The 25,550-nt window shown below is 48.7% G+C and overlaps 1 protein-coding gene across 3 annotated transcripts; it reads left to right on the forward strand.

The window, feature by feature from the left end:
- The first annotated feature begins 1,440 nt into the window (after positions 1-1,440).
- Positions 1,441-24,997, forward strand: LOC124196263 (tetratricopeptide repeat protein 28-like). Of its 3 annotated transcripts, none has more exons than XM_046591181.1 (9): positions 1,441-2,398; positions 13,768-14,025; positions 15,960-16,334; positions 16,413-16,617; positions 16,764-18,314; positions 18,400-21,194; positions 21,261-22,008; positions 22,108-22,524; positions 22,591-24,997. In XM_046591181.1, exons 1-9 carry the CDS (start codon positions 2,375-2,377, stop codon positions 24,435-24,437), a joined length of 8,220 nt encoding a protein of 2,739 aa, XP_046447137.1. In that variant the 5' UTR covers positions 1,441-2,374; the 3' UTR covers positions 24,438-24,997. The 3 variants fall into 3 exon arrangements, with proteins under 3 accessions (XP_046447137.1, XP_046447138.1, XP_046447139.1); XM_046591182.1 differs by having other exon boundaries at positions 1,442-2,398; positions 22,117-22,524; XM_046591183.1 differs by lacking the exon at positions 1,441-2,398 and adding an exon at positions 11,731-11,750.
- Positions 24,998-25,550: the final 553 nt, after the last annotated feature.

Below are 25,550 nucleotides of genomic sequence, written 5' to 3' on the forward strand. Positions count from 1 at the left end.
AGGCGCGGCGCGATGTAGTTGGGTCGGGAGAAGAAGAAGAAGAGTTAAGAGCTCGAGACGTTTCGTATTGGCCCTCGTCGCAGACACACACAGACACACAAAAACAGGATGAAGCTAATCACAGTTGACCGCGTACCGCGAAGAGACCCCCTTGATTACAGAGTATCATTACATTAGATTACAACTCGTTTACATTTTTACGACGCAGCGCGCACACACACATACACACACACACAGCCGGTGCCCCGTTCTTTTTTCTTTTTCTTGAGCTTCTTTTCTTCTTTTATTTTATTTTATTTTTTTCTTTTTAGTCTAAAAAAGCCGCCCGAAATCTTCTCTCGGATGAGCGCGCGCGGAGGAGCCGGCCTGCCCCGATCGCCGTGTGCTGGGCAAAAGAAAGAAAGAAGAATAATAGACACATAGTTTTTCTTTTCAAACATAATTCCAGGTAGTTTGTTAACCGAGAGAGAGAGAGAGAAAAGTCGACATAGTATGCAAACTATTCCAAGGTCTCTAGAACCTTCTTGTGTTTCTTTATTCATCATCATTTTTCTCTCTCTTTCTTTTCTTTATTTTTTCGCTTCCTCCTTCAAAGCCGGGCAATTATTGACTCTGGAAACACCTATATATACACACACACCCTGGGTAGATGTAATCGTCAATGCAGACTCTCAGCACTAAAAGCCCCTCTACTCTTTTAATAAATTTAAAAAAAGGGAAAAGGTTTTTTCTTCTGTGGGTTGATATTTGAAGAAAAGAAAACGGGCGAAAAGATAAAAGAATGTTGAGAAAAAGAAGAAGAATATAGATTCTGTCGGGTTGGAGAAGAAGAAGAAGGGGTCCCACAGAGAGAAAAGATGCTGTCGGATTGCCGATAAAAAGACGTATAATCATAACCGGTAACCGCTCATTGTCCCAACAGCTCACGCAACTTGTGTCTGTTGCTTCCTCTCTCTTCTTTTACAGACACACACACCGACTCTGGATAACATAGAAAAAAAGGACATAGTAAGTCTCTTTACGCCGAGAGTGTGTGGTCCGATTAAAAGAAAATTATTCAAAGGGAAAAACTTTTTGGGAGAAGAAGAAGAAGTGGGTTATGGATAGAGTCGCCGCCGCCACCGTCACCGCAGATTCTTATTGGTCTGGAAAAGAAGAAGAAAAACTCGCCCACAACAACACAGGTAGAGAGACCTGCTGGACTGGATATATAGGCCTCCTGTATAGACACAAACGGGTGAGAGAGGAGTGAAGAGAAAAAGAAATGGGCGCCAGGTGGGACTGCCATCGCCTGCCGCTCTCTCACCTGTCGTGTTGTGTCTAAGCCCCGTTGGGATCTACTAATACTAGGAGGAAGAAGCCCAGGAAGAAGAAGAAACACCCACCCACCCTTCCCCTTTTTTTCTTACCTGTACTACTACACCTTCCACAGTTTCTCTCCTTTTGGATGTTTTGGCTTGGCTCCCCCCGAAAAAGGTTTTTCCAGCTACGCCATTTGCTGCTGCACAGCCCAGCAGTCGTGCTTCTCCCAGAGGCGAAACTCTTGTGTGTGTCTATTCCTTCTTCATCCTTACCTTCTTCTTCTTCTTTTCCTTCATTCCTTTACCTTTCGTCTTCATCTTTGAACCAAGATGGCGGAGCGTATATCTACCTGGCCAAGGCCATCCACAGAGTCTCTCTCTGCAACCAACCAGGTAAAGAGAGAGAGAGGGGAGAGAGTCGAGGGCCCAGGAGCTTTGACTATGCCAGTCAGTCGAAATCCAGCCGCGTCCATGTCCAGCAGCTGCCGTCATTCGTTCTGACATTCTAAAGAAGAAGAAGAAAATATTCTATTCAACACGGACGTGTCTGTGTACATTTCATCCCTGGGCTGCTGCTGTTGATTTTTTTAAAAGTTTCGGTTGTGTGTGTTGGTGTTGGTGGTGGTCGTTTGTTTTCCTCCCGTCACCAGTGTGCCCAGTGCGTGCGTGATAGCACTTGAGGGGGCCACTTGGCACGTTGAAAATTTGGTATTCGGTTAACCGAATGACTCTAGCAGCCGACCACTCGGTTTAGGACGTGCTGTCCGTCGACAAAATTTCGTCGTTATTATTTTCTTCCAGCTGTTGGCCAGCAGCAGCAACAGCAGCAGCAGCTTCGTTATGTCGCTGCATTCTCCCCCCTGCGTCTGCGTGATTGTCAACTAACACTTTTGATTGGCTTCCAAGTTTTGTTCGGTGGTTTTGTTTTTATTTTCTTTCTGGAAGGAAATTCTTCCATCCTGAGTGTCTTCTGTGCCTGTGCTGTGTGCCTGTGTGTGTAGTGCTGCTGCCATTTTAGCTGGAGCTGACATCATCTTACCTTATTCTTCACAGCCCCCGACCTACCTGTTGTCATGTCGCTGCGTGATTCTTCCGAGGTAAGCCCCTTTCTGTCAAAATCACCCGTTTCTTCTTCTTATCTACCATTTTGTCATTATTATTTGCTTCTCGGCGGAAATACAGTTGGGATGAAACGAAACAATGTTGTTGCAACAACAACACTATAATAATTCTCCATCAAAAGGAAAAATAACAACAAAAAAGGTTCAACTATTTGCTCCGATTGTTTTTTTTTTTCCTTTTTTCTCCGTTGTTTCATCACATTTCTCTCTCTCTCTCTCCCACTTCTTTCCTGTTTTTATAGCGCATTTTTATTTTTTATTCGTCCTTTGCGTTAGTTTCGACCGAAAAAAACAAAAATGTGTATAATAATAAAATAAGGAGTCGAAAGAGGATGTCTTTATGATTACGATTATGATTATTTTGGTGGTTGTGTTTTTAAAACAAAAAATTAAGAAGGAAAGAAAAACAGTAAAAATATATAAGAAAAATGGGAGAGAGAGAGAGAGAAAAATCGGTGTCCGGGATATGAATCGAGGCTCCCGCCCCACACACACACACACACACACACTCCAAAACGGAGAAGAAGAAGAAGAAGAAGAAGAAGAAGAAGAAGAAGAAGAAAACACCTGTGGGTCGTAGGAGCAGAGAAAGAGAGACCCCAGCCGGGCGCCCGCGTTGCATTCCAAAGCAACGCGCGTAATCAGTCGATCGGTTGCAAATTCCTCACTAGCTCATATATAGATAGCACAGCAGTTATTTCAGCTATACCTCTTTTTTCTCTCTTCTCTTATAAGCTCTCCTCTCTTTCTCTGGTCGGTTGTTCGTTTTTCTGTTTTTGTTTCTTCTTCATCATCATCATCATCATCATTTTCTGATTCTCGTGTAACTTTATATTCCTGTCAAGTTTCTCTGTTTGAACTTTTGAGAGAGAAAAAGGTAAAAGAAACAAGTCTGCGCGCAGTAGCAGCAGCTCAACATTTTTTGTTGATCAAATTGCCTTTAGCCGGCGATGATTATCTTGGCATCTTCCAGTTATTTGTATGTTTTTTTCTTTTTCTTTTGGCTTGAACATATTTCTCTGGCGGGTTAAATTATCAGACCGAAAGGAATTCACGCTCGAATGCTTTGCAAATTTCGTCACTTCGTCGCCCTCTTCAGTTTCTTTTTAAAAATTCAATGACAATGTCCACCTCCTCCTGAATGGGAAATGTATGAACAAAAAAGATGAAAGAACATTCCGATGACACTGACACACGTTTGACGTTTTGATTATTTTTTTTTTATTTTGATTCTTCGCCCAGTGGACAGTGTTGTTGTTGTTGTTGTTGGGTGGCTGAATGTTTGCCACGCCAAAGATGACAAGTTTTTCGTCTGCTGGCGTGGCCAATATTTTCAATTCAGGATAATATGGAACTCTGGTTGAGAGCAACAGATCTTTTTTTTTATTATTATTTCTTGAGAGCTAGTTAGGCGATTTGATTGGAAGGAGCACACGCAACGCGGAAAGTTGCTGCCCAGGACGCGAGGGGGAAGATAGACGTGGTGGTGGTTGCCCAGGAAGCAATAAAACCGGTCGAACTAGAACTAATGGCGTTCTCATTTATTCAGTTTTGTGTCTGTGTGATTGGAAAAAAGAAAAATACGCGCATAGGTTTGGAAATAACCGAACGACACTCACACGAGATTTTTACAGAAAAGATTTGACGTTTTCATTTTTTTGACTTGACCGTAGAAATGGCCCAAATTTATTCCAAAAATGGAAAGACAAAAAGTTCAATGTCCGCCAAATTTTCCTTGTGTTTTGTTTTTATTTTTAGCTGTTGCATCCTATTAGACACATGTGCATGACGTAAGAGAAAAATTGAAAAAATAATTTCTATAAATAGGATTTTGATTTTGATTTTTCTTTTGGAGGTTGATGGCTATCGTCGATCGATCGGCCTCCCCCGTCGCTTCTCAATCTCATCTGCTGGTGGATTCTCGTGTACAAGGCGAGATGGCCGTCTTAGATTATTTTTTTTCGGTTCAAGAAGAAGAGGAATTGTTCCTTTCCTGCTGATTTCTTGGGTGTCATATTCTTAATAAACGTGGAATATCAAATGAAGAGAGAGGAAGACAACGTACACGGACAGTACGTGGAAATGGGGGGAGGAACTCTTTGACAGGACGTTGGGGTCGTCTCTCCTGGACAGCCAAAATAACAATAAAAAGAAGAAGAAATAATAACGCCGGACGAGAGAGTAGTGGCTGGGATTATGAAATATAAACGCTTGTCGTGTTTCTTCTTCTTCTTCTTCTTCTTGATGTTGTGTCCTCCCTTTCATTTCCTCTTTATTTTTATATTTTTATATTTTCTTGTGTGTGTTCCAGAGATAGGGCGGAGACGGGACGAAAGAGGTAGAGAGAGAGATAACCCCTTTTGCCCTGAACGAAATGTCTTGTGCGTGTAATCGTATCTCATCTCCGCGCGGCTATATGGGGGGAAATTTTATTTAAAAATTTTTCTTACAAAATCCGGGAGTTTGTAATTCTTTTATATTTTTCTTGGAAGTTGTAATGTCCATTGTGGATCCCTTATTTCTATATAAACTTGGCTAGTCCCTCACGTTTTCATCTTCTTTTTTTCACGTGTTTGTACGCGTCTTTGTAGACATACAGACGCAAACACATTTCATAACCTCCCTCTCTCTCTCTACCCTGCTGTCTGCAACACGCATCGGCCTATAGGTCGAAGGTAGGCGGGAAAAGCAACTGCTGCCCCCCAACTTCTTCTTCTTGGTGAAGATGAGGGAGAAGAAAATCAGTAAAAAGGAACGGCCTTATTTCTTTTCCCCCCTTGTAATATTCTCAACCTTTTCGGAAAAGAAGAATAACATCTACTGGTGGTGGTAGAAGAGAACTCTGAAAGATAAAAAAGAAGTCGAAAGAATATTATAAGAAGAAGAAGGGGCGCGCTTCTTCTATATCTTTTCTTCCGTAAGGTAATGACATATCCCCGCAAGGTGGGAGTGATCGGGTCCTCTCCAACGTGGGTAGGAGGAGGCAACTTCTTCCAGGGATAAAATTAAAAAAAAGGTAACCAAAAAGAACAAAATAAAATAAAACTACAAAGAAAAATGAGAAAATGAGAGAGAGAGAAGGTCGAAAAATAAAATTGGAAAAACCGAAAAACCACCGCCTCTTCTCCGCCAAAGTTTTTTACTGAGTTCCTTTGGCTCATTTTCGATTTTTTCTCTCTCTCGGCCGTTGGCTCCTTATTATTACGAGTTTTGATGCTATTCGACAGGAGCTCCTCTATACGCTAGCTGCTGGCTGGAAATATCTCAAAGATTAGATTGCAAAGGCGTATAGGACTTTGAGCGCTGTAAAGTCATTTCCATCCATTCGAAATCCAACCAAAAAATCATTTTCCAAAATCGAAAGCGAAAAAAACCAACTTTCTTTCGTGTGTCTTGCGTGAAGGAAAGCGAAAAATAGAAGAAGATTTTCAACTTATACACATATATAATAGACGCCAGAGAGAAAGAAAAACGGACGGACAGCGGCTGGGCTGCTGCTGGGCTCCTTGACGCGCGCGCTTCTATTTGCCCCGCCGCGGGGCTCTTTTCTCTTCTTCTTCTTCATTCTTTTTTACTTGTGTATATGAATACATCGAGCGAAGAAGGAGAAGAGAAGAGACTATATACATGTATATCTGTTATTTTTATTTTTCAAAGAGAGTACGAAACCCCGCCAAGAGCAGAAGCAACTAGGAGCATACAGATAGGAGCTGCTGCTGCTGCTGCTGCTCAAAAGCCTAAGCAGCTTTTATATCTTCTTAAAGAGCTGTTGCTTCTTCTTCTTCTTCTTTCAGTTCTGGTTTTCTTCTTCTTCGGGAGCTTGAGGAATGCAACGTTGCCGCATTCTTATTCCCTTTCTTACCTCCCGACGTGTATTACTCTCCAGGGCACACGGATATTACGACTTGTTCTACTTCTTCTTTCTTTTTCTTGGCCGGCTGCTGAGATTGTCGTCATCCAGCAGCAGCAGCAGCCACCACCTGATGTTAAAAATTCAAAAACCCAAAACATCACACCTTTTGTTTTGCCTTTATTATTTTTACCCCATCCACCTGTGGTCGGTCTATGGCCGCCATCGCCGCAGTTGGAAATATTTTTAAAAATGGCGGAGAAAGAGATTTGTGTGTGTGTGTGATATAATCCGCTTCGTTTTGCTGCTGTGGAATCCGGAGCCGGGCCTCCTATAGCGGTACTACTTGGCCGGTAGTTGTCATGTCCGTGAATCATTGACAGAGCAGTGTAGCTGGGAGCTACCATCTCTCTCGTATTTTTTGGTGGCTACAAGTTTTTTTCCCGATGTTGTAAATACCTGCACTGATGATGGGCGACGTGCTGGCCGAGCGTGCGGCGGTACTTGTTGCTATTTCACACGTGACGAATGGGACAGCCATCATTTCTCACTCGGCTGCTGGAAATCAGAGAAAATAAAAGAAAAAGAAAAAGAATTCTCTTTCTCCCCTGGAAAATGTTCCGAGTATTAAGTCCTTTCCTTTCCTGGGCGCGATGATTTATAGGTTAAGCTGTTGAAAAGGAAGGATTTGAAAAATCGCCTCACTTGATTGACAAATGCCATCTGACAGCTCTTGCCTCTCTCTCTCTCTGCTGGCCAATGCTGGCATTTCTCTCTCTCGTCGGCTACTGCTGCTGGATTATTGTATATTCATTGATGAATCTCCAGGCTTCCCTCTTTTTTTTACTTAAAAGGAACTGCTGTACACAAATCCGGAAAAGAAAAAAAACAAAATCAAAATCTTTTTTAATTTTTGTTTTTCCCACCGCAGAAGAAGAAGAGATTCTTTTTGGGTGTTGTGTGTGTGTTGTAAACTGAAACACTTGGACTAGTTGGCGCATTCCATTCCGCTCGGTTGCACGTCATCCATTATTACACACGGGAGACTACATACAGACGCAGGGGGGGCCCCCACAATCATCAAATATTTTCCTCTTCTCTTTTTTAAAATGCCAATAATAAAAAGAAAAAAGAAAAAATTTCCACTTATTTCCTTGGAGCTATAAAACCCCCCCAAAAAAGAAATGAAATAACCCAAGTATTTTATATATTTACGCCGTCGGGTGAGACCGTGTAATGGAGAACTGCAATTTCGTATTTTTTCGTCTACCGGTGGGTCCACTGCGCTCTCGTCGTCTTGTAACTGGACGAAAAAATATTATTACGCAAGGAGCACAAGGGGGATGAAAAAGATTTATACAACATCTCAACAATTTTGAGGTTTCTTTTTTCTTTTTCTTGTGTTTGTCCGCTTGTCGAATCGTCTTAATGGGTCGAGCGTGTGGATGGAATTACGACTGCCATTTTCAGACTTATATACTATTTATATTACCTTTTTTTTAAATATTATTATTATTATATAGTAGCCCTTGTGTTTCAACTTTTGGCTTTGTCGACTGGGCCGGCTGCTGCTGTTTTGTTCGACCAACAGGAAGTTTTAGCTAATAAAATGGACACGTTTTTTGGGTTGTTTCGTCTTTGCACCTGGATTGGTGTTGCGACACTGGCGGCCGTTATTACCCTCCCGCCCAGGAATTTAAATTTTCGTCCGTTCCCATTAACCGAAATGGCCCGTCAACACGTTTGTAATCATCGGCTTGATATCCATGTCAACCGACAAACGAGTAGAAAGAACAAACCAGTCACCTGTTTTTGAAAAATAAAAATAAATAAAAATTTCCAGGGTTGAAACTGTTGCAAATAAAAATCCAGGAGGGGGGCTGCTGGCGTATACTCGATGAACTTTATTTAACAACAACAACTTGTTTGTTGTAGGCTCTTGTGTGTGTGTGAAAGATTTCCTCTCTGTTTCGTTTATTGACGGCGGTTTCTCATTTCTGTCCAGAGGCCAAGGTGATTGGGTGAAAAAGAGGTGGACTTTGCTCTCAGGTGAGATAGAAAGACACCGACAAAAAGACACGACGGCGACGACGGCCTGGCCCGGCTCTGAAGGAAGGGGGGGTGGAGAACTGGAGGATTTTCAGTTTTTTGTTGGGGTCTACAAAGGAAATGGGTGAAGGGGCTCAGCAGCCACCACCACCGAATGATTATCACTGGCGTGTTGTTTTATATTTTTATGTCTTTACGGTCGTCGTCGTCGTCTTGGTTGTCCCTCCCAGTTTCTTCTCTCTGCCCCCGCCGAAGTTGACCGTTTTGCTCCTTGGCAAAGAAGAAGAAGAAGAAGAGGCCGCCGCCGACTTTGATAGGCCCCCAAGACCCTCAAATAAAAATCTTTCCCCCCCTGGATGGAAGAGGGTCTGTGTATAAAAGGGCAAACAAGCCAAGGGGAAAATGAATGTTGCTACTACACACATACTATTTACTACCCCACGCAGAAACAGACGGGCATATACTTTATCCTTTTTTTTACTTTTCTTCTTTGAAACAAACGACGTCGCGCCGCTTTGGTTGTCGCCCGTCGACTCTCTTCTCTCTCTCACACGGGTCTTATATATATCTATACGATGGAAAAAGGTACGATCGAAATTACACATCCAAAAGGAGAAAGCCAAATAAATATACACACGGACGGACCCAAAGAAAGAAAAAAGGTCTGTGTAATAATAATTTTTTCCCTTCTGGTTTTTTGGGTTTTTTTTCGGCCTTTCTGGTCAAATGATAGACAAGTGCAAGTTCTTTTTCCTTGTAGATATTCTCCCCTCTCTCTTGCCCAGCACACACACGCATCCAGCCTTTTATCTGTCTTCCACCTGTAATTAGGTGTCTATGCGAGAGAGAGACTGGCGCGGTGTGTGCTTCTTATATTCCCTTTTTTTCAAATGATTCTTTTTTTTTTCCCCCCTCTAAAACTTAGTGTACAGAGGGGGGAATGGAACTTTGCTGGGGTTTACCGCACAACACTGGCCGTCTCCGGAGAACCTACCAATTGCCCGCCAGACCCCATTTCGTTTGTCTCATTTTTTAAACACACAAGAGCTGACTGACTACTAGATGAACTATTATCACTGTTGGAACAACAGATAAGAATTTTAAAGTGGACGAAATGTCCTGAAATCTATTTGATATCTATCACCGCGCTCGTCCATTTCGTCCGGCAATCTCTATATAACCCGCCAAAGGTGTTTCTTTCAAGTCGTTCCTTGGAAAAACAACCAAAATATGTTGAAATTTGGTGGCGGTTGTTGCTGAGCTCTGATGTGTGTGTGACTTGAGTGACTTGTGTGTGAGAAAAAAGAAGAAAAATTCCCTATTTTTCTTTTTCTTGTTTCATTTCTCACGACCCGCTTATTTTTCTCTAATTCGTTGTGTCTCGGCGGAGCCCGCGCTGTTGGTTGTCGCCGTCGTCGATGTTGTCTGACCTCGGCCCGCGACCCTCCCACTTCTTGTGCGGCGGTGGTGGTGGTGGCTCTATTATGTGTACCAGCAGCAGCAGCTGGAATATTATATCCTGTCTTGTTCTTCTCTTTCTCTCTCTTTTGATTCCGTTCTCTTTTGTGCTGTGCCTTTTGCACCCCACCACCACCACCACCGTCTGTTTGTTGTTGTAACTTTTTTCCATTCCACCGTCATTTCCTTCTGGGTTTCAAAAAGAAGTTGGAAAGGAATTCTATCCGCCAGGTCGCCTCGGCCCAGACAGAGCACATATCACGCAACCTTCTCATCCGCCGAGTCGGCGGTTGGAATGTCTTTCACTTGACGAAAAAGAAGAATTTTTAAAGAGAGAGAGAGAGGGTAACGATCTCCACAGCGCTCGTCAGACGTGCCGTTGGAAATGTCGTTTGAATTACGCGCGCCAACGATCGAGAGTTGGAAAACAAGAGACGAGGGGGACGATTGGTCCGGGGTCGCATGACCCCGGGGGAATTTTGACGGAATAGACGGAGTTCTACTGGATGGATACGAAATCCCCATTTTTTCCGTTGGCGACTGCGGATCACTGCCGAAAGACAATTTGGAATTTGGTTTGCCCGGGTCGTGTTTATTTCCCGTCTGCTCTATTATTAGCACGACGACGAATGATTAGACTGGTGCACAACAACAAGACCGTCGAGACACACAATAACAACTGTCGGGGGGAAAAGAAAACAATTCTACCTTGATATCCTTTTTGAAAATAAAAAACCCCCCCGCACCTGTGGGCATCAGTGCCCGTATCTCTCTCTCTCTAAGACGCCAGCGTTAATGCTGCTGCTGATCTATACGATCGTGAAGTTAAAAGAAGAGAAACACAACACGAAAAAGAGACGCTGGTTGATTTTTCCTTTTTTTCTTTTCAAATCAGAAAATGAAATGCAAATGAAAATGATGTGGTGGTGATGGGAGTCGAAGAAACACCCAAGTCGGAGGAGGAGAAGGTACCCGGGCTGGGAAATTCAGTCACGAGAATGACGACGACATGAAACGCGGGACGACGCGATCCGTTCCGTTTGTCGACAGATTCCCGCCTATATATAGGCAGCAGAGAAAAAACCAAACAGTTGATAAAATAAAGAAGAAGAAACAAGAACCCCAAAAAACCAAAGAAAAGATTTAAAAAAAAAAAGAAAAAAAAGAGTTGGGGAGACTCTTGAAGGACTATGGGTGTCAAACGACATCAAAGTCCCCCAATGGAATGCGTGTCCACTTTTAGGAGACTCTCTCGGCTGCTGCTGGTCCCCTTGACCTGACGCAATGCTCACGGTGAATAATCGGTCACGTAACGCAGACGGGGGGCCATCTTCATCTTCTTCAGTTTCTTCTTTTTCTTTTAACCAAAACCATTTTTTTTATTTTCCCGGCTGTATTCACGAATTTTTCTCTTTTTAAAAAAGAAAAAAACTAATGCGGGGGGGACCCGTCTGGCGACTTTGTGCGCCCAGCGAAATGGTTTCAACTCTCATTAGCTAATGCATTTAACCAAGGCTGCTTGTCTATTAACTAACTTAACGGCGCTTTTGAGAATAATGTCTCTTCTTTGCAAGTCAAAGATTATGCATTGTTGCCCGTCTCTTTTTGGCATTTTTCCCCGGCTGATGAACTAGGAAGAAATGACAGGAAAAGCAGCGTTGCAAATCTAGTTTTTCCCAATATCTAGTTTTGTCGTGTTATCCGGTTTTATTCGATTAATTTAGTTTAGTTTTATTTAATTTTTTTTTTACTCAATTATTTTGTTTGAATGTTTGGTTTTCTTTTGATAAATTTAATAAAAAATTGAGTCGATTTCGACACATTTTTGCAATATGGCACACGCCAAAACCGTGTCATCCCGGATTGCAGACGACAACTTTGCGAACGGCACATGACTTGTCCTTTTATTTAAATTTTGAAAACGTGAAAAAATGGTCGAAATCATAGATGAAACATGCAAGGAAATAGCTTGTGAGTTTCAGAACGGACATTCTACTATTTTAGCAAGTACATTTTTCTGAAGTCTGTAAACCCGAGTGTGAATCATTTTGTAGTGTTAAAGCAACAAAAAGCAACAGACACAGACATGGCTTTTTTCTCTTGTCACTAAACTAACTACTAGGGAAAAAGGAGAAAATGACGAAGGCATCATTTCAGGCATCTTAGGACTTTCTTGTCCAACATCAGCATGTGAACAAGTCACATGGTGCCATGGTGGTTTCCCGTTGGTGAAGCAACTTAAACACTCAGAACCACTTACAGGTTTTTTTTCAATATGTTGAAGGACTTGGAATTTTAGTTTTGTTTAGTTAACAAACAAAATTAAACTGAATTGTTTCACGGTATTATGTTTTTCAAAATACCAAATTATTGAATTCAGTATTTTGTTTGTTTTTTAAACCAAATTTGCAACGCTAAAGAAAAGATATCGATATTTTTCTGAAAGATCAAGTGGACACCACTCTGATTGTATATGTGAGCCAATTAGGGGTGAACCTATTGGTGAGTTTTCCCCTTTTGTTTTCTTGTTTGTTCATCTTCTTCTTCTTATTTACCTTTAGTTTTTAATGACCTCTTCCTATCAGTGTTCCCACCAAAATGGGACTAGGCCCTGAGACTCTTCTTTCGCCACTCGGTTGTAGAGCGTGTTACGTGTCTGGCCCGTGAGAAGAAGCCTTGCATGTCTCTTCTCTTGAAAAAAGAAAAGAGAAGAAAAATCCTCAAACCGATCCATTGATTAATTGACCTCCTATCGCAACGGATCACACATGGGCCCTTGTTTTTCTTATATATTTTCTTGGGTCCTCCTCCCTGTGTGTGTGACTGGGCTTTTTGTCCGTGCCTTTAGACAATCTCGTGGACTGGTTGAAACCGTGTCCGTCCTTGTGTTGTCTTTCGGGGAAATCTTTTATACATTTATTCCCGATTCTTTCCCCCCTTAGTAAAGAAGAAGAAGAAACAATTTTTTCCCTGTCGCATCGAACCGGTCCAGCTTAATGTTTCCCCAGCCTGGGAGAGAGAATATATCGAAATCAAAACACTTTTCTCGATGATTTAGATATAAATTTTACCTTCTTCTCCCCCCCTAAAAAAATCACTCTTTTTCTTACACGATAGCGTTAAAACTCTCTCTCGTTTCCACATGATGAATGACATCATTATCTATGTAAAATATAGAACTCTCTCTCCTTCTCTCTCACTCTCTTTTAACAGTTGATTTTTTTCGAAACCTTAGAAATCAAAAGAGATCCTCCCCTTTTATCTGTCGACTTGTGGCTGCCTTCAATTCTTTTTAACTATTTTTAAGAAAGAAAAAAAAGCCATAAGGCGACGACGATGAGGATCTCTCTTGAAACTATTTCGTGATGATTTAAACCAAGTAGAGAAGATCTCTCTTTTTTCTCTGCATCATCTCAACGACACCAACAACAACAGCCGGCCAATGGAGTTTAAAAAAAAGGGAAACTTTCGCTCGGTTGCTGATGTTGTTTCTTCTTCTTTCGGTTTTCTCTGCACGGGAAATCTCCTCCTTGTTCGTGTGAAACTGCTTACATTTGCATGATTGAATCGACGCCGATGGGAAGAATCATTGGATTCCCCCACTCATCGAGAGAGTCAGCAGCCCGTTGAGAAGAAATCTTTTTGGTTAGATGATTTTCTACGTGCGTACGCGTCGGAAATCGTCGGGTTACCAGAGGTGAAGACGGGCCGAGAAGAAGAGAATGACATGGAATGGGTGTGTTGGTTGCCGTGTGCATGTGAGCCACGGTATCTCTCGACTTGTGCTGTATCATTATCTTTCTTTCTTTTCTTTTGAGATATCATTTTTTTCCGTACATCATTTTCGACCTTTTTGAATTTTGTGTTGGATTATTGTGTGGCTGTGCAGCCTGGAATTCCATTTGTTAATAATATTATTCTTTCATTTCTTTTCTTTTTTATTCGTTTGGAATTTGATTGCTGATCGTATCTATCGATCGGATAATAGGTGGAGGTGGATGCGGACTCTGAGCTGTCGGCGGCCAGCAAGGCTAGCTTCCTGGACAAGGTGCGCCAATCGAATCAGGCCTGCCAGAGCGGCGACTTTGAGACGGCCGTCGGACTCTACGGCGAGGCCATCGCTCTCGATCCTTGCAATCACATCCTCTTCTCCAACCGGTCGGCGGCTCTCGTCAAACTCGGACACTTTGCCCGCGCCCTCCAGGACGCCTCGCGAGCCGTCGAACTCAACGCCAAATGGCCCAAAGTAAGTCCAGTCCCGTCCCGTCCCGTCCAGCTTCGATCCGTCTCTTTCCATCACGTATGGACGTGGCGCTCAGCAGCGTACCTCGCTCGTTCTTGTGTGTCTGTTTCCCAAGTTGATATCATGTGCCTAATGGCTAATATACGCCGGGCGGGAGGGGGGGAACCCTGTCGTGTCTTGTCGGACGGGCCAGCGTGTGTGTGAAATCTATCGCCGCACGCCGGCTGTTTGAATCAATAACTATTCATCTTGTATATATATACGGCCTCTTCTTCTTCTTTCTTCTTCTTTTCTTTTTTGGGTAATTGTTATAGGCGATCACTATATTTGGATAAAACTGGGATGGAAAAGAGAAAATTTCTTTTCGGTTTTTTAAAAATCCAGCCACTCATTCTTCGTCTCGTTCTTTTCCAGGTTGTTGTTGTTGTTGTTTTCCCCCTCTCTTTTTCAACTGCCGTGTGTTGTTGTTTCCCCTTCCCCCCCTCTTTCATGTGTGTGTGTGTGTACGGCGTATGTGTGAGCCGATCACGGCGGGCGGTCCGATTAAGACCGGAGCGCTGCTCACCGGGCGATCTTTTTTGTTTTCTTCCACCAGACTTTTTCCCTTTCTTCTTCCTTCCTTCACCTTATAGTATATCTGTCTCTTATTCATATACTCTCTATTTAATAGGATGTATATAGATATGTATATTTTCGGTGGTGGGCAAGTTTCACGAAAGAGTCCGCGTCTTTTTTTAATTTTAAAATTTTAGTTTTAAGTTTTTTTTTTTTTAGGGTTTGTGACGTGCCACTGATTTGCATTTTCGATAGCGGCGTCCGTTTTTCTTTTCTTTTTCTCCCCAGCCCGTTTCATTCCTTTTGAACTTTTTCGCCCGCAGCGCAATGGCCGCCCGGCTGATTGCGGATTTTTTCTTCTTCGGGAAGGGGGTGGGAGGCACTCAACTTGTACGTGCTGTTGCTGCTGCTGCCCAGCAGAGAGTAAATAAATTTGAATTTGTAACGCCAGACAATCGCCTTCAGGAGAAAGAAAAAGAGAAAAAAGGATTTTGAATTTATTATCGATTGCAATGTCAAAGGCGATAGAACTTGTTTTCTTTCCCAGAAAACTCGTTGCTGGACTTTTTGGAGACGACGACGGACGACGGACGACAATGTGTCGCACAAAATCTAGCATGTTTTTCTTTGATTTTATTTTTATTTTTAATTTGGCCGGCGCCTCTCACTTTGAACATTTCCAGTTTTTTTCAAGGTTTTCCATCCGTCCGTCCGTCCATCCGTCCGTCCGCTTTTTGTGTCTATTTTGTGGTGGGTAATATATAATGTATCTTTCGTCTTCGTCAATCTTGACCGTCTTTGTCTAATTGCCGAGTGATGTTGACCATGGCCAGCTGACTGATTACTCCGGTTAGAACCCGTTGCTTCCATTTGGGAATAAATTTTTTCGCTTGACTTTATTTTCTTTATCCTTTTTTTTCCCTTTTGGGTTTTTCTCGTTTGTCCCTCACTTTCTTCGAATCCATTTAGCCTTGCTCTTGGCCGTCTCAAAGTGTTGACTTGAAGCTCTCGGCTTGGCTGGACACGCCAACCCGGTGGCGCCCCTTCGCCATTCGCCAACCGTCTTGTTGTTGACTTGTTGTTGTTGCTGGCCTTTGCTCGGGTCCTTATCGCCTTTCCCTCTCGTCTCTCTCTTTTACCACTTTGAGATTTTGTCCGCATCATTAAAACAATTGCAATTCCTGTCCATCTGCCCAGAGCTCTGCTGCAATAGCACCAATCACTTTGGCTACTGTTGGGTTCAACTGGACAAGTTCCAGTTGACTCGACAGTTTTTTCAACTATTTTTCGTGTTTGTTATCTGATTATTACCGGTCGTTTGTGCTGGAAAACTAAAAAGAAAAAAAACCAAATGAGATTAAGGTTATTCTTGATTCAATTAGGGTTATTACCGTCAAGGAGTGGCCCTTCAATGTCTGGGCCGGCATTCCGATGCTTTGGCGGCCTTCAGCTCGGGACTGGCCCAGGATCCGAAATCCCTGCAGCTCTTGGCCGGCCTGGTGGAGGCGGCCATGAAATCGCCGCTGCGGTCCACCTTGGAACCCACCTACAGGCAACTGCAGGCCATGCGGCTGGACAAGTCGCCGTTTGTCGTCATCTCGGTGATTGGCCAGGAATTGCTGGCCGCCGGACACTACAAGGCCGCCGTCGTCGTCCTGGAAGCCGCACTCCGCATCGGCACGTGTTCCCTCAAATTGCGCGGGTCCGTCTTCTCCGCACTGTCGTCCGCCTACTGGGCACTTTCCATGCTGGACCAGGTAAAATCATTTTTTCCATTTCTTTTTTTGATTTAAATTCATAAACTAAATAAATGTTGAATGTTATTAACTGTCCAGGCCATCAGCTACATGCAACAAGATTTGTCTGTGGCAAAGTCACTGGGCGACACGGTGGGCGAGTGCCGGGCCCACGGCAACCTGGGATCGGCCTATTTCAGCAAAGGCAACTTCAAGGAGGCGCTGACGTCGCACCGCTACCAGCTCGTCCTGGCCATGAAGTGCAAAGATAACCAAGCGGCCGCTCTGGCCTTGACTAGTCTAGGTATGTCGTAATCATCCATCATCATTGTTTTTCCCCTCTTCACCCAGTCCCGTCCAGGTTCACATTATCCATCCGTGATGAGCAATTACTCAGTCCCAGGCAGTCCAGGATACTAATCGCCATTTATTTCATTTTCGACCCTTTAGGTCACGTTTACACGGCCATCGGCGACTACCCGAACGCCCTGGCCAGTCACAAGCAGTGCCTGCAGCTGGTCAAGCAGCTGGGCGAGCGATTGCCCGAAGCCCGCGAGGTGGGCAACGTCGGGGCCGTCTACCTGGCCATGGGCGACTTTGACGCGGCCGTCGAGTGTCACATGGAACACTTGAGGATAGCCAAGCAGCTGGGCAACCGGGTCGAGGAAGCTCGAGCCTATTCCAACCTGGGCTCCTCCCACCACTTTCGGCGCAATTTCGAGCGGGCCATCACCTTCCACAATCACGTCCTCCACATCGCCCAGGAGCTCAACGACCGCAACATCGAGGCCAGGGCCTACGCCGGACTGGGCCACGCGGCCCGCTGCATGTCCGACTACGGTCAAGCCAAGCGATGGCACGAGCGACAGCTGGACATGGCCCTGGCCACTCGCGACAAGGTGGCGGAAGGACGGGCCTGCTCCAACCTGGGCATCGTCTACCAGCTCCTGGGCGATCACGACGCGGCCCTCAAACTGCACCAGGCCCATTTGAACATTGCCCGGGTGCTGCAGGATCGGGCCGGAATGGGGCGGGCCTACGGCAACATTGGCAACGCCTACAGCGCCATGGGCTACTACGAGCAGGCCATCAAGTACCACAAACAGGAGCTGACCATCTCCAAGGAGGTGAACGACAGGAGCTCCGAGGCCTCGACGCACGGCAACCTGGCCGTGGCCTACCAGGCCCTCCACATGCACGACATGGCCATCCTGCACTACCACAGCCATTTGAACATTGCCCGCGAGCTCAAAGACACGGCCGGCGAGGCCTGCGCCCTCCTCAACCTGGGCAACTGCCACAGCTCGCGGGCGGAATTCGGCGCCGCCGTCACTTTTTACGAGCAGTACCTGATGCTCTCGCAGGAGCTCCAGGACGTGGAGGGAGAGGCCAAAGCCTGTCACTTTCTCGGCTACGCCCACTACTGCCTGGGCAACTTTAAGGAGGCCATCCGCTACTACGACCAGGATCTGGCCCTGGCCAAGGACTTGCAGGACAAGATGAACATGGGACGGGCCTACTGCAACCTGGGTCTCTCCCACCTGGCCCTGGGCAACATGGAAACGGCCCTCGAGTGCCAGCGCTACTTCCTCACCATCACGCACATCACCAAGCACGCCGTGGGCAAGTTCCGCGCCCTGGGCAACATTGGCGACCTGATGCTGAAGATGAACCAGGCCGAGGAGGCCGTCAACATCTACCAGAAGCAGCTGCAGCTGGCCAAGCAGATGCGCGAGAAGGGCATGGAAGCGTCGTCGTACGCGGCCCTGGCCGTCGCCCACCGGCACATGGGCTACCAGGACAAGGCGCTCGGATGCTACACGCAGGAGCTGACGCTCAGGCAGGAAACGGGCGACGTCCGCGGCGAGTGCCGGGCTCACGGCCACTTGGCCAGCGTCCACATGGCCCTGGGCAACTACACGCACGCCATCAAGTGCTACGAGGAGCAACTGGATCGGGCCAAGGAGCTCAGGGACTCTACGATGGAAGCCCAGGCTCACGGTATAATGACAAATTCTCATGTCCAGGTTGAAAAAACAAAAAAACAAATCAATTAATCATCAATTTGTTGGATCGTATTGTGTAGGTAACCTGGGAATCGCCCGGCTCAACATGGGTCATTACGAGGAAGCCATCGGCTATTTCGAACAGCAATTGGCCACATTGGCGCAGCTGTCGACTGCCACCGCCATGCTGGACAAGGGCAGGGCGTTCGGCAACCTGGGCGACTGTTACGACGCCCTGGGCGATTACGACGAGGCCATCAAGTGCCACGAACAGTGTCTGGCCATCGCTCTCAAGACCAAGAGCCTTCGTGACCAAGAGCACGCCTACCGGGGCCTGGGCCAGTCACACCGCTGCCTGGGCAATCTCCAGCAGGCTCTGGTCTGCTTCGAGAAGCGCCTGGTGGTGGCCCACGAGCTGGGCAACACGGCGGCCAAAGCCCAGGCCTACGGAGAGCTCGGCCAGCTGCACAGCGTCCTGGGAAACTTTGAGCAGGCCGTCTCTTGCCTGGAACACCAGATTTCTATCGCCCGCAAACTGAGCGACCGGCAAGTGGAGGCCGAAGCGGCCAGCGGCCTGGGCTGCGTCTACCAGCAGATGGGCGAGCACACCAAAGCGCTGCAGTACCACCAACTCGATCTTCGGCTGGCCGAAGAGACGGGCTCGTCGGGCGGACAGTGCCGGGCCTACGGCAACCTGGGAGCCACCCAGGAATCGCTGGGCCGGCTGGACGAAGCCGTCCACTGTCAGGAGCAGCACTTGAGCATGGCGGCTCAGATCAACGACAAGGTGGCCAAAACCAAAGCCTTTGCCAGTTTGGGCCGGCTTCACCACGGGTTGGGGAATCCCAGCCAGGCCGTTGCGTACCTCCAGCAGGGCCTGCAGATCTCGGAGGCCCTGAGTCTGCGCGAGGAAGAAGCCCGGATCCGTCACCGGTTGGGACTGGCCCTTTGGGGCTCGGGTGATCTGGACGGCACCCAGGTGCACATGGAACGAGCAGCCGGACTCCTAGAGGCCGTCAGGCGGGAAGCCCGGGGTAGTGCCGACTACCGGCTCTCACTCTTCGACCTGCAGACGGCCTGCTATCAAATCCTGCAGCGAGTCCTGGTCGATCTGGGCCGCTCTAGCGAGGCCTTGCTTGTCGCCGAGCGCGGACGGACCCGGGCCTTTGTCGACCTGCTCCTGGAGCGCCAGGGGGCGGCCACCAGCGACGCTGAAACACGTGGCAGTCACGGCCGCGTGGCCCTTTTCGACGACTCTCTGCCCACCAGCGTCGAGCAAATTATGGAAATCGTCAACAAGCAGAAAGCGTCCGTCCTCTACTACAGTCTGGCGGCCGGCTACCTCTACTGCTGGCTCATCGTTCCCACCAAAGGTGTGGTGGCCTTCCATCAAGCGGCCATCAATCCGGACGGAGGAGTCAACGGCAACGGAAGAAGCGGAGAGTCGAGTTCCGATTCCGGCAGCGCCCGAGTGGCGTCGCCGGACGATGAGAACCAAGTGCAGAAAGGCGAGGGCAATTTGCTGGACCAGTACATCCAGGGCATTCGCGAGGCCCTGGGAGTCGAGTGGCAATCGACGGGCAACGGCGGCGGCGGTGGGCGGGAGGACAACAACGGCGACTTGGAGGATCTCTGGTCGCAGCATTTGGGCGAGCTGGGCGACAAATTGAATCAGGAAGGAGATCGTTCCGGCTTTTTGCGGATGGTCAACCGCTCGCACGCCTTCAACAGCAGCAACTACAGTTTGTCCAGCTTGTTCAGCCTGGGCAGCGTGTCCATCAACAGCGGGCAGAGTCAGCTGTCGTCCGTCTCCAGGCCGGGCAGTTTGCGCCACTCGCGGCGAAGCCTTTGGCAAGGGCCGGCCTGTCTCCGCTCCCTCTACGATCTGCTCCTGGCGCCCGTCGAGGATCGGCTGACCCAGTACGGGCAGTCGCCGCTCTCGGCCAGCTCTACCTCGCGGGAATTGGTCCTGGTGCTGGACGGCGACCTCTACCTGGTCCCGTTCGCCCTCCTCAAACCGCAGAGCAGCAACGACTACCTGTGCGAGCGGTTCAGTCTCATCGTCAGTCCGTCTCTGACGTCGCTGCGAACCGGGCAGAAGAGCGCCAGTCGCAGCAACAAGCTCCTGCAGATGCACCAGGCCCGTTCGCTGACGAGTCCGCTGACGGCCGTTTCGCTCTCGACCTACTCGTCGGCCATGGGCGGCGGCGTCGAGTCGCTGGAACAGCAGCCGGCCACTTCGGCCCTGGTTATCGGCAACCCCAAGATGAGCCAGTCGGTGGTGGAGCAGTGGGGCTGGACGGACATTCCCTACGCCGAGCAGGAGGCTCTCGTCGTGGCCGAAATGTTGCAGACGCCTTCGCTGCTGGCCGGAGCGGCGGCCACCAAGGACGCCGTCCTCCGTCACTTGTCGCAAGTCGAGTGCATCCACTTTGCCACTCACGTCTCGTGGAAAATGTCGGCCATCGTTTTGGCGCCGTCGATGGTGGACGGACTGGCCGCCAGCGACGGCGACGGGGCCAGCACGACGGGCAGCACTCGCCCGTCTCTCCACCAGCAAGACAACGACGACATCAAATCGGTGGCGTCGGGAGTGGCTCCGTCTTCGTCGGCCGCGACGGCCGACTTGCCGGCCTTGTCGGAATTCCTCCTGACGGCCGCCGACATCCTCAACCTGCGTCTCTGCGCCCGTCTGGTGGTGGTCAGTTCTGTCCACACTCGAGACCATCACGGCGTGGCCCATTCGGACGGAGTCGTCGGCTTGACTCGGGCCTTGCTGGCCGCCGGTGCCCAATCAGTTCTGGTTTCTCTATGGCCCGTCCCGGACACGGCCGTCAAGATTTTCATGAGAACTTTTTACTCTTCCCTCTTGCAGGTACCAATTTTGAATTGAATTGAATTGATTTAACCGGATGAGGTAATTAATCTTTGATTTCTATAGGGAGCGAGGGCTAGCCGGGCGTTGTCGGAAGCCCAGCAGACTGTCCAGCACACGAAACACTTTGCCCACCCGGCCAATTGGGCCGGCTTCGTCTTGGTGGGAGCTGACGTGAGGCTGTCGAACAAAGTGGCTCTGATGGGCCAAGCGCTGACGGAACTGCTCAAGACGCCGGACAAGTGCCGGGACGCTTTGCGGGTAACTCTGCACTTGGTTGAAAAGTCGCTGCAGCGGATCCACCGCGGCTATCGCAACGCCATGTACACGACCCAGCGCAGCATTGAGAACAAGGTCGGCCCAGTCGGCGGCTGGAAGGAGCTGCTCATCTCGGTCGGGTTCCGATTCGAGCCGGCCGCCAACAACATTCCGGCCTCCGTCTTTTTCCCGCAGAGCGATCCCGGCGAGCGACTGACTCAGTGCTCGGCCAGCCTCCAGGCTCTGCTGGGATTGACCACGCCTTCCCTGCTGGCCATCTCCAAATTGCTGGCTAGCTCGGAGGCTTCGACCGACGACATCACGGCCGTTCTGCGCAACGCCACCGTCCAGCTGGGACTGCGAGACCTCGAGAGCGAAAGCGTCGACATTCCCGTTCCGGTCAAATTGTGGCGCCTGCCGGGCTGTCACGAATTGTTGGCCTCGCTCGGCTTCGATCTGATGGAGGTCGGACGCAACGAGGTGACGCTCAGGACGGGCAAGCTGGCCAACAAACGCAACATCCAGTTCGCCCTTCAGGCCCTGCTGGCCCTCTTTGGTAAGTCCCGCTCTGCGGAATTTTACATTCCATCCATCCATTCATCCATCCATCCATCCATCCGAAAGAGCGATTTATTAATTGGCCCGTTTCGGTTAGAAACTTTAGATTCGCCCACCAGTTTATCGCTGGAATCGTCGAGTTCCGTCGAGAGTCTGACATCCGACGAGGAAGAAGAGGAGCAAGAACAGGACGGAGTGGCCGGCAATCAGCGCAACGTCGTCTCGAATCGATCGGGTCGATCGGCTCCGTCGATCGTTGGCGGCGGCGGCGGAGGAGGATCTGGCAACGCCAGCGGAGCCGGCCGAGTCGCAACGGGCAGCCATCAAACCTATTCCAGTTTGGTGTCTCGCCGGATGCCGCTGTCGGCCAGCGTCAAATCGGCTTTCAGCAGCTACGTCCGCAGCGGCTGCCGGGGCGAACCTGACGGGCGGACGGCCGTCGGAGGCGATTCCCGCGGCCGGGAAAGTGACGCCGCTTTTACTCCCAGTCCCGTCGATCCTGTACATCGCACAAGTAAAAAATGAAATGATTTGACTTTGAATAAGAACCTTCCGGCTAACTGGATAACTTTGATTACAGGCATGGGTCATAGGGGAGGACAAGGCGGAATCGCTGGTCTGTTGGCCGGCATGTCGAGCAGCGCTGGCAGTGATCGAGGAGTTCCGGTGCCCAGTCTGCGCATGTCGCTGACGTTGGCCCACCAGTCGAAAATCCGTTCCATGTACTGCTCGCGCCAGAGTTTGGCGTCGCAGGAGAACAGTTCGCCGGCCAGCGAGATGGGCACTCCATCCATGATGATGCCGAGCAACAACCCGTCGCGCCCCGATTCCTCGTCCAGCACCACCAGCTCGGCCGACTGGGAGAGCGGCCTGTCGACCGTTCGCCGCCAGCCGCCCATTTCCACCTCGCTGGGCAAAGCTCCGTCGTCCAACAATCCGCGCAAAGTCGAAGACATTAGCGCCTTCAACGAGTCTCGGCTGAGACTGGACGCCAAAAGTTTCGGCCTCCACAGCAACAACAACCACAACAACAACAACAACACGATGGCCGACGCCCGATCGCGATCCCGTTTCAAGCCGCCCGGCGGATTTGCTGCCGGACTCAAACGACAAATGGCCCTTCACCAATCGGTGGCCGACGACGGCGAGAATTCCGGCGGCAAGACGGGATCGGCCCGGTCTGGCTCGCTGGACACGCTCGACCGTTTGAGCGTCCGCAGCGAAGTGGCCAAAGCTCCGTCGGCATTCCCGGTGAGCGGGCCGGCCATGCAGCAGCGCCGCCGGCATCGGTCGGTGGAGCGACAGCTGGACGACGACACGGACTCGGTCGCATGCGACGCTGGCGACGCCGCCCCCGAACGTGATGTTGTGGCCCAGCAGGTGAACGAGCGTTTTTCGGCCGCCGTCTTCCATCACTCGAAGCCGGGCAAATTGGTGATGGCCAAAGCGGCCGCTGCGGCCACGACGAGGACCCTGCACAAGAGCGGCGCCACTCGCCCGTCTGTGATGATGAGCCAGCGACCGGTCGATCACAATTGCCCGTCGGATCACGAAATGGACGCCTCGAGCGTCATTTACTCGCTGCGGCCCGGCGAGTCTGAACTGTCCAGTGGCGTCCAGCTGTCGCACAACGCCGGGTCGCGCAGCATCCAGGACCACATCATCGCGACGCAAATGAATCGACTCAACCGCGAAATGCCCATCTCGGACGTCTACCACGAGCGCAACATGGGACTGGGTCTGGCCCCGCCCCTCTCGGAGCTGCTGGTCAACACCGGCGGCGGCGGCCCCAACGGCCCCAACTCGGCGGTGGCCGCCGCCGCCACGGGGTCCGGCCTCAGCGTCGCCTCATCCGAGGACGTTTTCAATTCCTTCGATCAAATTTCGCTGGCCGACACGGTGACGGAACTGAGCAGCGACAAAGCCTCTGATCCGGCCGCCGCCGCTTCCAATCTGAAGAATCTGGGCTACGCCAAACGACCGCCTCCCCGGCCGGCCAAATTGCCTCAGCCGTTTGGCTCGTCGTGGGGCCCGTCGAGCGGGGCTTTCCACGCGACGGGACCGCGGCAGCAGCAGCACCAGCGCATCAGCGTGTTCGACACGTCGTCGCCCGAAGCGGAAATCTCGACCTCATCGTCGGCCAGCACCATGACTTTGCGTCACGGCATTTTGGACATGACGAGACGCGACGAAGCCGACGGCCGCTCCATGACCGACTCCAACTACAGCGGCTACTCGCCGCACCGCAACCTCAAGCTGTCGACGGCCATGCCCATGCACCAGCAGCTGCAGCACTCGTCGGGCGGCGGCCGGCTGGCGGCCGATTCGTCGTCGTCGGCCATCAACAAGGAGAATAAAAGTCACACGATTCACGCGGTGGCCATCATCGAGTCGTCGTGCGACGCCAGAGCCAACGACGTGGCTTGAGAAAATTCAACAACAACAGTTGATTGGTTGATTGATAGACACGACTCACTCGACCAAATGAAAAAGAATTTAGAATCAAAGCTGGTGCCTTATTTTGCCAAATCAATTCCAATTGTCATTTGTAATTTTGTTTTTTTTTCCGCCCCGAATCGTCTTTTTAAAATGTTGTAGAAGATTTGAAGGTGTACATAGAGTTCCGTTGTTAACTCATTCAATTGCTGCCGACAAGTGTGATGGGCGAGGGTATGTGGTAATTATCATCGAACATGTTCGAGAATTCTGGGGAAAATAACAGATAATTTATTCTCTTTTGGGTGGGACCCTCGTGTGAAATATGATGCACCTTCGTCTGCTTGCGAGTTGTTTGTTGGCCATTGTATTTGATTTTGCTAAACTGTTTGCTGTGTGCGATTTCTAATGAGCGCTCTCGATATTATCCTGTTCCCCGTTTTATATGTGAATTGTCTTTTGAGTTACTACATCAAAGTATTTGTATGTTTTATTGAATTTGGAATGTAGAACAAATGCCTTGCTATAATAGAAGACTTGTTTTTATTTAATGACGAAGCCGAGTTTGTGTTGACCGTTTATTCACATCTGGGAAACCAGATTTATTGCCGTTCCATCGGTGAACAATCCTTCTTTTCTAGCGACCGGATAAACGTCGTTTGCTATTTTTTATTTTTTAAATGACACAACAATCATCTATAGCCTTTCTTCGAGAACTTATGCTAAAACACGCACGGTGGACGACAGGTAGACGACACTTCCACAAGGGAAATGAACTAAATGGTTACAGCTAGATGTCGTTACCATCGCATTGTTTTCTTGTCACAGGGCGGAAAGTTCTGGCTGCTTCTTCCATGTTTCTTCGTTATTTTCTTGGTGTTTGTGAAATCAATTCTACACCATATCAAATGTAAGTTTCTTGACTGATTCTAGTGCCTCCATAGTTTGATTTGATACGCCTGTGTTGGTTCAACTTGAACTTCTAGATTATGTGGCGCTGACTGTTTGATGATTCATAGTTGATTCACATAGAGTTGCAGGAAAACAATGAAATTCTCTTGCTACGTGCAACTCGAGCTTTGATTTTTTTTTATGAAAACAAAA

The sequence above is a fragment of the Daphnia pulex genome, chromosome 6 (assembly GCF_021134715.1).
Source record: "Daphnia pulex isolate KAP4 chromosome 6, ASM2113471v1".
NCBI lineage: Eukaryota > Metazoa > Arthropoda > Branchiopoda > Diplostraca > Daphniidae > Daphnia > Daphnia pulex.